General features: G+C 41.0%; 1 protein-coding gene across 3 annotated transcripts in view; it reads right to left on the reverse strand.

Annotated features, from left to right (window-relative positions):
- LOC133540825 (carboxyl-terminal PDZ ligand of neuronal nitric oxide synthase protein-like) overlaps window positions 1-15,268 on the reverse strand; it is a 158,707-nt gene that overhangs the window by 91,225 nt on the left and 52,214 nt on the right. For all 3 annotated transcript variants that reach the window (XM_061883778.1, XM_061883777.1, XM_061883779.1), the window contains exon 4: window positions 12,578-12,719. In XM_061883778.1, coding sequence (XP_061739762.1) covers window positions 12,578-12,719 — 142 coding nt within the window. The remainder of the gene's footprint in view (window positions 1-12,577; window positions 12,720-15,268) is intronic.

Raw genomic sequence — 15,268 nt, forward strand, 5'->3', positions numbered from 1 at the left:
CTGCTTATTTCAACGAGACAATGCCAAGCCATATTCAGCATGTGTTACAACAGCGTGGCTTCGTAAAAAAAAGAGTGCGGGTACTTTCCTGGCCCGCCTCCAGTCCAGACCTGTCTCCCATCGAAAATGTGTGGCGCATTATGAAGCGTAAAATACAACGGCTGAAGCTCTACATAAAACAAGAATGGGAAAGAATTCCCCTTTCAAAGCTTCAACAATTAGTTTCCTCAGTTCCCAAACGTTTATTGAGTGTTGTTAAAAGAAAAGGTGATATAACACAGTGGTGAACATGCCCTTTCCCAACTACTTTGGCACTTGTTACAGCCATGAAATTCTAAGTTAATTATTATTTGCAAAAAAAAAAAATAAAGCTTATGAGTTTGAACATCAAATATCTTGTCTTTGTAGTGCTTTCAATTGAATATGGGTTGAAAAGGATTTGCAAATCATTTTATTCCGTTTATATGTACATCCAACACAATTTCCCAACTCATATGGAAAAGGGTTTTGTAATATAGATGAGGAAAGTGCACATAATTCAAAAATGATCATGGTCTCTGTTTCCTTACGATGGCCACTTAACTCACACAGTGTTACTGTTCATACTGTGTGTAACGTTACCACTGTAACTGTCAGGTTCAAACGCTGATGACATCCATTAAACAGGACAAGAAGCAAGGAATCAAACAGAGACAGAATTCAATTTGGCTCAGTGAGGAGAAGCCTATACATCTGTACCCACCTCAACTTCCTCATGCTCTCTTTGGGAAAGCATGTCCCAAATTCCAAGCTTCTGTTTTGAGGCATGTTGAAAAAATTCATGCACTTTGTGACTTCAATAATAAATATGGCAGTGCCATTTTTTCCATAACTTGAGTTGATTTATTTTGGAAAACCTTGTTACATTGTTTAATGCAGGGGTCTCAAACACGCGGCCCGCGTGACATTGTTTTGCGGCCCGCACCTTAATAAGAAAATTTAATGTTGGTACGGCCCGCGAGTTTGAAATGAATGGCGCTTTACATCGTCATACTCGAATACCCTCGATTTTTCCGGGAGACTAAAAATTTTCAGTGCCCCCCAGGAATGATCATTCTCCCAAATTTCACCCAAAGAACAATATCAAGGGGGCACCGTGGAGGCACTGCCCTTAACATCCTCTACAACCTGTACAAAGACTGTACGAGCCTAGCCACAAGATGTATTTGACCTAGGTGGACGTAATTGGCGACTGCAAGACATACTGGATCAACAGCCGTATATACAGGTCACACTGAGGGTGGCTGTATAAACAACTTTGAGAGTGTTACAAATATGTGTGACACTGTGAACCTACACCAAACAAGAATGACAAACACATTTTGGGAGAACATCCCCACCGTAACACAACATAAACACAACAGAACAAATAACCAGAATCCAATGCAGCCCTAACTCTTTCGGGCTGTATAAACAACTTTGAGAGTGTTACAAATATGTGCGACACTGTGAACCTACACCAAACAAGAATGACAAACACATTTTGGGAGAACATCCCCACCGTAACACAACATAAACACAACAGAACAAATAACCAGAATCCAATGCAGCCGTAACTCTTTCGGGCTGTATAAACAACTTTGAGAGTGTTACAAATATGTGCGACACTGTGAACCTACACCAAACAAGAATGACAAACACATTTTGGGAGAACATCCCCACCGTAACACAACATAAACACAACAGAACAAATAACCAGAATCCAATGCAGCCCTAACTCTTTCGGGCTGTATAAACAACTTTGAGAGTGTTACAAATATGTGCGACACTGTGAACCTACACCAAACAAGAATGACAAACACATTTTGGGAGAACATCCCCACCGTAACACAACATAAACACAACAGAACAAATAACCAGAATCCAATGCAGCCGTAACTCTTTCGGGCTGTATAAACAACTTTGAGAGTGTTACAAATATGTGCGACACTGTGAACCTACACCAAACAAGAATGACAAACACATTTTGGGAGAACATCCCCACCGTAACACAACATAAACACAACAGAACAAATAACCAGAATCCAATGCAGCCCTAACTCTTTCGGGCTGTATAAACAACTTTGAGAGTGTTACAAATATGTGCGACACTGTGAACCTACACCAAACAAGAATGACAAACACATTTTGGGAGAACATCCCCACCGTAACACAACATAAACACAACAGAACAAATAACCAGAATCCAATGCAGCCCTAACTCTTTCGGGCTGTATAAACAACTTTGAGAGTGTTACAAATATGTGCGACACTGTGAACCTACACCAAACAAGAATGACAAACACATTTTGGGAGAACATCCCCAACGTAACACAACATAAACACGACAGAACAAATAACCAGAATCCAATGCAGCCCTAACTCTTTCGGGCTGTATAAACAACTTTGAGAGTGTTACAAATATGTGCGACACTGTGAACTTACACCAAACAAGAATGACAAACACATTTTTGGAGAACATCCCCACCGTAACACAACACAAACACAACAGAACAAATAACCAGAATCCAATGCAGCCATAAGTCTTTCGGGCTGTATAAACAACTTTGAGAGTGTTACAAATATGTGCGACACTGTGAACCTACGCCAAACAAGAATGACAAACACATTTTGGGAGAACATCCCCACCGTAACACAACATAAACACAACAGAACAAATAACCAGAATCCAATGCAGCCCTAACTCTTCCGGGTTCCAATATACACCCCGCCTTCCCCCAACCCCGCCCCCTATTGTAACCCGGAAGAGTTAGGGCTGCATTGGATTCTGGGTATTTGTTCTGTTGTGTTACGGTGAAGATGTTCCCCCAAAATGTGTTGATCAATCTTGTTTGGTGTGGGTTCACAGTGTGGCACATATTTATAACAGTGTTAAAGCTATTTACACGGCCACTGTCAGTGTGACCTGTATGGCTGTTGATTAAGTATGTCTTGCAGTTCCTTCCTTAATTCTGCAGGAATAATGTTTGTACAGGGGGAAAGCGGACGAGTCGGCAGGTTGTAGAGGACGTCAAAGGCAGTGTCGTCACGGCATGGCCTTAAAATTGTTGTCCGGGTAAAAACCCGTAGAATGTCTACCCCAGTAAATTGTAAGTAGGGGCACTGATATTCGGGTGTTTCCCGCAAAGGTCGCGAGAGTTGGCAAGTATATTGCTAGGGCGGGAAAGTCATTCAAAGAAGATGAATTCTTTAAAAAATGTTAGATTTTTGTAAAGAAATCTTCGCTTGCGGCCCAGCCTCACCCAGTTTCTGCATCCAGTGGCCCCCAGGACAATTTAGTTTGAGACCCCTGGTTTAATGCATCCACTGGGGCATCACAACAACATTAGGCATAATAACGTGTTAATTCCACGACTGTATATATCGGTATCGGTTGATATCGGAATCGGTAATTAAGAGCCGGACAATATTGGAATATCGGCAAAATAGCCATTATCGGACATCTCTAATATACAGTAATTGTGCTTTGCCTACAGCCCAGAGTATAACACAGGGGGCTGCGCCATGGTCTTGGGCCGCATAAGTGCAGCCTGCACAGGGGAGCTGGAGTTCATTGAGGATAAATATGATTTCTAAAATGTACTGTGAGACTGTGAAGTGGAACATGATCCCTTACTTTGGAAACCGGGCCGCACGGCAAGATTTTTAACATGGTGACAAACCCGAAACACACGCTGAAGATGACAAACGCCTGGAGGAAGATGAAAGTAAAGGTGGTCCGTCTTCACACGAAAACCCAATTGATTAGATCCTTGGGCGGAAATGGAAGGAGCACAAAATGTCTAACATTCAGCGGTTCTGTGATGTTTTCATGGAGGAATGGAAAAAGGATTTTAGTAACCTCTGGTGATTTTCATGCCCGAAAGGATTAGGGCAATCCGAGCTAACAATGGTGCTCACAGAACCCGTTATTGTTGGTTTTCTGGATTGTTTTAACTCTAAATTTTGCTCAATGCTTCCTGCAGCATCCTTTTTTTTTTTTTTTTAACTTCCATCTTATTGGGTACATTGTTTTGGTGAGTTTCCACGATGAAGCTAGCCATGCTTGCCTTGTTGTTTTCGTCTTCTTTAATTTTTGTTTCGTGCTGTTTCCCTTCGGCTTCTCTTTTCTTGCAAAATGAGTTTATACCAAAAAGTTCTATTTTGGTTTCATCTGACCACATGACATTCTCCAAATCCTCTGCTGTATCATCCATTTTGGTATAAACTCAACTCGTCTTGTTTGGAAGAAGAAGAATACTGCGTTGCATCCCAAGAACACCATACCTACTGTGAAGCATGGGGGATGCTTTGGGGCTGTTTTTCTGCTAAGGGGACAGGACGATTGATCCGTGTTAAGGAAAGAATGAACGGGGCCAAGTATCGTGAGATTTTGAGCCAAAACCTCCTTCCATCAGTGAGAGCTTTGAATGGTTGACCAAATACTTATTTTCCACCCGAATTTACAAATAAATTCTTTAAAGTATAAAGTACTAGCGTGCACTGCAGCCGCCATCTTCATCTCATTAGTTAGCACTCCACTCATTAGGACCCTCAAGTCTCATCTAGGACACACATGAGGACCATCTAGACCAGGGGTCACCAACGCGGTAGCCCGTAAGGACCAGATGAGTCGCCCACTAGGCCTGTTCTAAAAATAGCTCAAATAGCAGCACTTACCAGTGAGCTGCCTCTATTTTTTAAATTGTATTTATTTACTAGCAAGCTGGTCTCGCTTTGTTCGACATTTTTGATTCGAAGAGAGACAAAACTCAAATAGAATTTGAAAATCCAAGAAAATATTGATTGTAAAATATGTCGATTGAGAGCGGGTGTGACGTTCTCAATATTTATGGTTTTATCGTTCATAGAAAAACATAAATTCCGTTCTGTTTTTAAGGCGGACTGTCATAACATTTTTAGCATTCAATCAGACTTTTTTGTGAGGTTTTGTATTAGTTTTCCTAAAACTAGATAAACCGGCCCCCAGACACATTTTTTCTCAGAATTTGGCCTCAGAGTTTGATCCTGTTCTGTCTCCCTGTAATGTTTGATCCTGTTCTGTCTCCCTATAATGTTTGATCCCGTTCTGTCTCCCTATAATGTTTGATCCCGTTCTGTCTCCCTGTAATGTTTGATCCTGTTTTGTCCTGATCTTTAATGGGATTGTGCTGAAAATTTTAATTTCCCCTCGGCGACATAGCTCGGTTGGTTTAGTGGCCGCACCAGCAACTTGAGGGTTCCATGTTCGATTCCCGCTTCCGCCATCCTAGTCACTGCCATTGTGTCCTTGGGCAAGACAGTTTACCCACCTGCTCCCAGTGCCACCCACACTGGTTTAAATGTAACTTAGATATTGGGATTCACTATGTAAAGCGCTTTGAGTCACTAGAGAAAAGCGCTATATAAATGTAATTCACTTCACTAAAATTCCTACAATGTAAATTCCTGGATTTTTTTTTCACATTCTGTCTCTCACAGTTGAAGTGTACCTATGATGAACATTACAGACCTCTGTCATCATTTTAAGTGGGAGAACTTGCACAATCGGTGGCTGACTAAATACGTTTTTGCCCCACTGTATTACTACATTATTGTGTATGCACCTTAGGGGATCTGCTCCAATTTCGTTGTTCCTTGAACCTTTTCACGGTCATAATGACAAATAAAACTATTTTGTATTCTAGTGTATTCTAATCTATTCTAGATGACACACCTGCTGATGGTGCCTAGTTTGCTAGCACACCAAGCGATGCAAGAGGTGACTAAAGGTTGACAAGTTGGTCGACGTGCTTATAAAGCTCTGTGCCTACAAACAATAGCCTGTGGCGTGGGGGGCAACCGCTTCAGGCTGAGCCGCAGCGAGCCGTGAAAGTGTTTGATTTATATGCAGTGGAGCCTGTATTTTTCTTTGTTAATATCACAGAAAATCATCTTAATTTAATCGAATAAAATGATGCTTATTTTCAATCCAATCCACTTTATTTATATAGCACATTTAAATAACAAATATGTTTCCAAAGTACTGCACAAAAATATTAAAAACAAGATTCGAATACTATCCTTAGCTCCACCGATGACTGAATAACAAACAAAGAAATGAGTATAAAACCAATATAAACAGAAATATGATTAAAAAGGGTAAAACCTGTTGAAACAATAAATAAAAGTAACAATTTTAAAACACAGAGGACCACACAACTCACAGAGTGTTAAACAAAAGTGGGTCTTAAGGCGAGATAGGGCTGGGCGATATATATCGATACACTCGATATCTCGCTGGTTTGTCTCTGTGGGATATAGAAAATGACTATATCGTGAAATTCGAGTATACGTTCTCACGCGGTTGCTTTTTAACTGCGGGCATTACACTGCATGTGTTTCCCACTCTTTGTTGTCTCTCCTTCTCACAGAGACTTAAACAAGCGCACCTTCTTACCAGAGGTGGGTAGAGTAGCCAGAAATTGTACTCAAGTAAGAGTACTGTTACTTTAGAGATTTATTACTCAAGTAAAAGTAAGGAGTAGTCACCCAAATATTTACTTGAGTAACAGTAAAAAGTATGTTGTGAAAAAACTACTCAAGTACTGAGTAACTGATGAGTAACCTGTTTGTTTAATGATTCCAGCGACAAATAATGCACAAAAACATAAAAATAGCAATGAGCAAATTCAGAGCCAGGAATATCTCTTAAGCAACTAAAACAATATTATAAAAAAAAATAATAAAAAAAATAAGGCAAATTGAGCCACAATAACTTAACAGCACCATAGGCTCAGTAGGCATTGATTGATTGATTGAAACTTGTATTAGTAGATTGCACAGTACAGTATATATTCCGTACAATTGACCACTAAATGGTAACACCCCAATAAGTTTTTCAACGTTTATCAATTACTTAGTAAATGACCAAGTTGAGGTGATCTACCTCATATATACATATACATACACACATATCATATATACATACACACATATATATATATATATATATATATATATATATATACATACCTTTATATATACAGTATATAATTTATATTTATTTATTTTGCGGTTTTTGTTGACATGTTAAAGGTGTTTTAATGAATATACATGCATGTTTAACATATAGATTCCTAACTTTAATGAAGACAAGAATATAAGTTGGTGTATTACCTGATTCTGATGACTTGTATTGATTGGAATCAGACAGTATAGTGCTGATAACGTCCCGGTTTTCAAATGGAGAAGAATAAAAGTTCCTCCTTCCTGTCTAACACCACATGAAAGTTGTTGGTTTTTGGCATCTTATTTGTCCAGCTTCCATATTCGTTTTTATACACTTTACAAGAAATACATTGGCGGCAAACTCCGTAGCTTGCTAGCTTGTTTGCGCTGGCTTTCGGAGACTCTTATTTTGTTAGCGCAGGCGCGATGGAGCGGCGCTTTTATTGTGAAGACAGGAACTGTGCGATCAGTCTTTAGGCTTTGGACGGGAAGTACGGTTGAAATAAAAAGTGTCTTTTTTCCTTTACACTTTTGATTGATTGGTTGATTGATTGAAACTTTTATTAGTACAGTACATGTTCGGTACAGTTGACCACTAAATGGTAACACCCCAATAAGTTTTTCAACATGTCGGGTTCTACGTGTGACGGTCACGTGACCACCTGGCTCTGTTTGATTGGTCCAACGTCACCAGTGACTGCATGTGATTGGTGAAAAGCAGGCATGTGTAGTTCCTACTTTGAATGCGTGTCTGACAAAATCAAAACAAACAAAACAAACATTAATAGATCGGTAAAAAAAAAAGTAGCGAGTAGTGACCTGATTGCAGATAAATGGAGCGGAGTAAAAGTAGCGTTCCTTCTCTATAAATATACTCAAGTAAAAGTAAAAGTATGTTGCATAAAAACTACTCTTAGAAGTACAATTTATCCCAAAAGTTACTCAAGTAGATGTAACGGAGTAAATGTAGCGCGTTACTACCCACCTCTGCTTCTTACACACGTCACGTGTGCAACGTCACACGCCCTCCCCAAGCAGAGAGGTAGGTAGCTACATGGGTAACATTAGCTGCGATGCTAATGGTGCGGTGCAAGTGGTAATACGAAAGAGAGAAGGTGCAAATCTGGTAACAAATGGAGGAAGAATTAATTCCAAAGAAAAACAGCACGGGGTCCATCGTCTGGCGGTGGTTTGGCTTCGAGCGGGAATATGTTGGACAATTATGCGGCAAAAGCGTTGCTACAAAAAGTAGCAGCACTGCTAATTCGTAGCATCGATTGAAAAGTCATCCGCTGGAGAATGAGGAGTGCTTGAAACTGTATGTCAACATCTCCGTTCGGTGACACACCCACTAAATGCCAAAGCAACAATTTCCAGATCAGCAACGAATGAAAAAAAATCAACAACAGAAGGTCGGACGTGCCCGAAACATCTCCCTAGGGAGACGTTCAGGCGGCATCCTGACCTGATGCCCGAACCACCTCATCTAGCTCCTCTCGATGTGGAGGAGCAGCGGCTTTACTTTGAGCTCCTCCCGGGTGACCGAGTTTCTCACCCTATCTCTAAGGGAGACCCCTGCCACCTGGTGGAGGAAACTCATTTCGGCCACTTGTACACACGATCTTGTGCTTTCGGTTATAACCCGAAGCTCATGACCATAGGTGAGGATGGGAACGTAGATCGACCGGTATATTGAGAGCTTTGCCTTCCGGCTCAGCTCCTTCTTCACCATAATGGATCGATACAGAGTCCGCAATACTGAAGACGCCACACCAATCCACTTGTCGACCTCAAGATCCACTCTTCCCTCACTCGTGAACAAGACTACCAGGTACTTGGACTCCTCCACTTGGAGCAAGATCTCCTCACCAACCCGGAAGTGGCACTCCACCCTTTTCCGGGCGAGAACCATGGACTTGGACTTGAAGGTGCTGATTCTCATCCCAGTCGCTTCACACTTGGCTGCGAACCAATCCAGTAAGAGCTGAAGACCTTGGCAAGATGAAGCCTTCAGGACCACATTATCTCCAAAAAGCAGAGACCTAATCCTGTAGCCACCAAACCGGAACCCCTCAACGCCTTGACTGCGCCTAGAAATTCTGTCCATAAAAGTTACGAACAGAATCGGTGACAAAGGGCAGCCTTGGCGGAGTCCAACCCTCACTGGAAACAGGTCTTACTTACTGCCGGCGATGCGGACCAAGCTCTGGCACTGATCGTACAGGGAGCGGACCGCCACAAACCTGATTATCATTCCATATCTGGTATTTTGAGGTATTGGTAATTATCAGACACCAGAGGGTTTTTTTTGATGAAATGTGCCTATCTGATAAACTAGAGTACAACACACTCAACCAGTTTATTCTGGGTTCTAACAAACAGGCGGTGGCTTTAAACCAGGGGTCTCCAAACCATAGAATGCAACCCACCAGCGATTATTTCAACATGCTGTCATGTACGCTGTCAGGTGAGAGTGCTGGCTATGCAAGAACTGGGATGTTTTCATCTTCCAAGAATAGTGTACAGATATTGGCAACATGGGGCCGTGCATTGTCCTGCTGAAACATGAGGTGATGGTTTCGGGTGAATGGCACAAAAATGGGCCTGAGGATTTCGTCCCGGTATTTCTGCGCATTCAAATGCCATCAAAAAAACTGCACTTGCGTTTGTTGTCCATAACATACGCCTGCCCATACCATTACCCCACCACCCCCAGGGGCCGCTCAATTCACAACGTTGACAGCAAACCGCTCTCCCACACAACACTACACACGCTTTCTGCCATCTGCCTTGAACAGTGAAAACTAGGATTCATTTGATACCATACTCCGTGGAATGTGAGCTTTTGCCCACTCAAGTTAGTTACAATGACAAACTGCAGTCAAGTCGAAACTCTGATGAGGAGGAACATGCAGATGAGCTTCCCTGAGACGGTTTATCACAGTTTGTGCAGAAATTCTTTGATTATGCAAATCCATTGTTGCAGGAGCTGTCCGAGTAGCTGGTCGCAGACAATTATGAAGGTGCACCTGCTGGATGTGGAGGTCCTGGGCTGATGTGGTTAAACGTGGTCTGCGGTTGTGAGGCCGGTTGGATGTACTGCCAAATTCTCTGAAACGCCTTTCGAGACGGCTTATGGTAGATAAATGAAAATTTAGTTCATGCGCAACAGCTCGGGTGGGCATACCTGCTGTCAGCATGGCAACTGCACGCTTTCTCAAAACCTGCGACATCTGTGGAATTGTGCTCTGTGATAAAACTGCACATTTCGAATCGGCCTTTTATCTTTTATCGTGGGCGCGCTAAGGCACACCCGTGCAATAATCACGCTGTTCAACCAGCATCTTGATATGCCACACCTGTGAGGTGGGATTGTGGGACGGATTATCTCGGCAAGATTTATGAACAAAATTTGCGAGGAAGAGGCATTTTGTGTATATAGTAAAAGTTTTAGATCTTTTAGAGTTCAACTGTTGAAAAATGAGAGCAAATACAAAAGTGTTTTGTTTATATTTGTTCAGTGTGTATATATATATATATATATATATATATATTTTTGTTTTTTTTTTTTTTTTTTTTTTTTACAAACCGTGTTTCTATATGAGTTGGGAAATTGTGTTAGATGTAAATATAAACGAAATACAATGATTTGCAAATAAATTTCAACCCATATTCAGTCGAATATGCTACAAAGACAACATATTTGATGTTCAAACTGATAAACCTTTTTTTTTGTGCAAATAATCATTAACTTTAGAATTTGATGACAGCAACACGTGACAAAGAAGTTGAGAAAGGTGGCAATAAATACTGATAAAGTTGAGAAATACCCATCAAACACTTATTTGGAACATCCCACAGGTGTGCAGGCTAATTGGGAACAGGTGGGTGCCATGATTGGGTATAAAAGCAGCTTCCATGAAATGCTAAGTAATTCACAAACAAGGATGGGGTGAGGGTCACCACTTTGTAAGCAAATTGTCGTTTTCTCAACAAGCTATTGCAAGGAATTTAGGGATTTTACCATCTACGGTCCCTAAAATCCTCAAAAGGTTCAGAGAATCTGGAGAAGTCAGTGCATGTAAGCGATGATATTACGGACCGTTGATCCCTCAGGCGGTACTGCATCAAAAACAGATATCGGTGTGTAAAGGATTTCACCACATGAGCTCAGGAACACTTCATAAAACCACTGTCAGTAATTACATTTGGTTGCTACATCTGTAAGTGAAAGTCAAAACTCATGCAAAGCAATACCCATTTATCAACAACACCAAGGAACGCCGCTGGCTTCGCTGGGCTCGAGCTCATTTAAGATGGACTGATGCAAAGTGGAAAAGTGTTCTGTGGTTTAACGAGTCCACATTTCAAATTATATTTAGAAACAGAGGACGTTGTGTCCTCCGGACGGAACAAAGAGGAAAATAACCATCCGGATTGTTATAGGTGCGAAGTTCAAAAGCCAGCATCTGTGATGGTACGGGGGTGTATTAGTGCCCAAGGCATGGGTAACTTACACATCTGTGAAGGCACCATTAATGCTGAAAGGTACATACAGGTTTTGGAGCAACATATGTTGTCATCCAAGCAACGTTATCATGAATGCCCCTGTTTATTTCAGCAAGACAATGCCAAGCCACGTGTTACAACAGCGTGGTTTCGTAGTAAAAGAGTGCGGGTACTTTCCTGGCCCGCCTGCAGTCCAGACCTGTCTCCCATCAAAAATGTGTGACGCATTATGAAGCGTAAAATACGACAGCGGAGACCCCGGACTGTTGAACGACTAAAGCTCTACATAAAACAAGCATGGGAAAAAATTCCACTTTCAAAGCTTCAACAATTAGTTTCCTCAGTTCCCAAACGTTTGAGTGTTGTTAAAAGAAAAGGTGATGTAACACAGTGGTGAACATGCCCTTTCCCAACTACTTTGGCACGTGTTGCAGCCATGAAATTCTAAGTTAATTATTATTTGCAGAAAAAAAATAAAGTTTATGAATTTGAACATCAAATATGTTGTCTTTGTAGTGCATTCAACTGAATATGGGTTGAAAAGGATTTGCAAATCATTGTATTCCGTTTATATTTACATCCAACACAATTTCCCAACTCATATGGAAACGGGGTTTGTATATATATATACAGTACAGGCCAAAAGTTTGGACACCCCTGCTCATTCAATGCGTTTTCTTTATTGTAGATTGTCACTGAAGGCATCAAAACGATGAATGAACACTTTTGGAGTAATGTACTTGTGAAATAACTGAAAACATGTTTCATATTCAAGTTTCTTCGAAATAGCCACCCTTTGCTTTGATTAATGCTTTGCACACTCTTGGCATTCTCTCGATGAGCTTCAAGAGGTAGTCACCTGAAATGGTTTTCACTTCTCAGGTGCCATAGTTGTGATGCCTTCAGTGACAATCTACATCCTTGTATACTGTATATACACATATATGGTTACTTTGCATGCAGTCAGCTTTCGCCCCCCCAGTCAAAAAGTATTTAAAAACAATATTGCCATGTATGTGTTGCACATTGTGAACCAGTTGAATTTGCTTTGTGTACTTACCAGTGATGGTGGAGTCATTGCCATTATTCTCACTATGGCAGTCCACCTTTCCATCCGTGTTTTGCTGTGCGGTCTTCAGACTCAGTTTGTGACAAACTTCAAATGCCTGCCCAACGGTCCGAACAATGCGCATGGCTTGACTCTGGTGTGGAGAGAGAAAAAAAATATAGTTAAGCCATTGAAAATAAGATTATGCAGGTTGGTTGCAATTGAAAGCTGTGGAGTGATTTTATTTGAATCTAAAATTGTATCTAAGTAATTCAAAGTTCGACTAGTGACAAAGTCCAAAAGACATTTCGTATTTTGGTGTTATGTACCGTATTTTTTGGAGTATAAGTCGCACCGGCCGAAAATGCATAACAAAGAAGGAAAAAAAAACATATATATGTCACACTGGAGTATAAGTCGCATTTTTGGGGGAAATTTATTTGATAGAATCCAACACCAATAATAGACATTTGAAAGGCAATTTAAAATAAATAAAGAATAGTGAAGAACAGGCTGAATAAGTGTAGGTTATATGAGGCATAAATAACCAACTGAGAAGGTGCCTGGTATGTTAACATAACATATTATGGTAAGAGTCATTCAAATAACTATAACATATAGAACAGGGGTGCCCATTACGTCGATCGCGAGCTACCAGTCGACCGCGAGGGGTGTGTCAGTCGATCTCCAGCCAGGCTTTAAAAAAAAATAGACCTAAAAATTAGTGATCATCAATCTTCACCAAGACGTCACTTAAATGACATTCACGGTACCGGAGGGTCTTGTGAGATGACGCTGGCTGCTGCAAGATCATTATTATGAAAATATGACCGAGAGGAAGGCGAGAAACACTTTTTATTTCAACAGACTCTCGCGCCGTACCTTCCGTCAAAACTCTAAAGGCCGACTGCACATTTCCTATCTTCACAATAAAAGCCCTGCTACATGCTGCCTGCGCTAACTAAATACAGAGTCTCGGAAAACTGGCGTGCACAAGCGATCCCTCGGAAGGCTGGCGTGCACATCACTTGTGCACGCCAGCCTTCCGAGACTCTTATTTTGTTAGCGCAGGCAGCATGAAGCAGGGCTTTTATTGTGAAGATAGGAAATGTGCAGTCGGCCTTTAGAGTTTTGACGGAAGGGACGGCGCAAAAGTCTGTTGAAATAATAAGTGTTTCTCGCCTTCCTCTCTGTCATTTTTTCATAATAATGAAGTGGCAGCAGCCAGCGTCATCTCACAAGACCCTCGGGTGCCGTGAATGTCAATCAAGCAAGTTACGGAATTTGCCGCCAATGTTTTTCTTGTAAAGTGTATGGAAGCTGGATGAATTAGATGCCAAAAACCAACCACTTTCATGTGGTATTGTACAGAAAGGACAACTTTTTTTCTCCTCCATTTGAAAATGTGGGCGTTATCATCATTACTGTCTGATTCCAATCAATGCAAGTCATCAGAATCAGGTAATACACCAACTTATATTCTTGTCTTCGTGAAAGAAAGACATCTATATGTGTTACACATGCTTGTATTATCATTAAACACATTTAACTTGTTTACAAAAATGTCTATTTCATAAATAAATAAATATAAATGATATATATAAATGAGGTAGATCCCCTCGAGTTGGTCAATTGAAAAGTAGCTCGCCTGCAGAAAAAGTGTGGGCACCCCTGATATAGAACATGCTATACGTTTACCAAACAATCTGTCACTCCTAATCGATAAATCCCATGAAATCTTCTTCCTCGATGTCGCTTCTAAACAACTCTGCCAACTCCAAAGGTATGCGCCGCTTCCTCTTGTCGTTTTCTGCTGCATATTTCACTACGTCCAGCTTGTAATCTGCAGTACATGATTTCCTTTTCGGTGCCATTTTTGTTCAGCCCTTCTCAGTTTTTTTAAGTTACCGCCAACGATGAAATGATCCATTTTAATAGATACGGTAGTAGCACATAGCATATAGCAGTTAGCATCCCACGACCCACAATGCACTTCTGTCATGACCCTCCCCCGCCGAATTCTTATTGGTTGACGTGTGTGTGACGATTGCTGACATTTTCTTCGTCTCTTCCGCGAATGAGATAATTAATATTATTTGATATTTTACGGTAATGTGTTAATAATTTCACACATAAGTCGCTCCGGAGTATATGTCGCATCCCCGGCCAAACTATGACAAAAACTGTGACTTATAGTCCGAAAAATACGGTATTTACTTTCTAAACTTAGTGGAAAAGCTATCTGCGATTTCTGCTTTTGCCTGAATTAAAAAAAGGGAGTTCTAGTCAAGACATATTAAATGGTAAAAAAAAATTGTAAATGCTTGTAATTGTATAGCGCTTTTCTACCCCTTTTTAAGGAGCCCAAAGAGCTTTGACAGTATTTCCACATTCACCCATTCACACGCATATTCACTCACTGATGGCGGGAGCTGCCATGGACTATTAATGCTGAAAGGTACATACAGGAAGGCACCATTAATGCTGAAAGGTACATACAGGTTTTGGAGCAACATATGCTGCCATCTAAGCACCGTCTTTTTCATGGACGCCCCTGCTTATTTCAGCAAGACATTACCAAGCCACATTCAGCACAAGTTACAACAGCGTGGCTTCGTAAAAAAAAAAGTGCGGGTACTTTCCTGGCCCGCCTGCAGTCCAGACCTGTCTCCTATCGAAAATGTGTGGCGCATTATGAAGCGT

The sequence above is a fragment of the Nerophis ophidion genome, linkage group LG22 (assembly GCF_033978795.1).
Source record: "Nerophis ophidion isolate RoL-2023_Sa linkage group LG22, RoL_Noph_v1.0, whole genome shotgun sequence".
In the NCBI taxonomy this organism is placed as follows: Eukaryota; Metazoa; Chordata; class Actinopteri; order Syngnathiformes; family Syngnathidae; genus Nerophis; species Nerophis ophidion.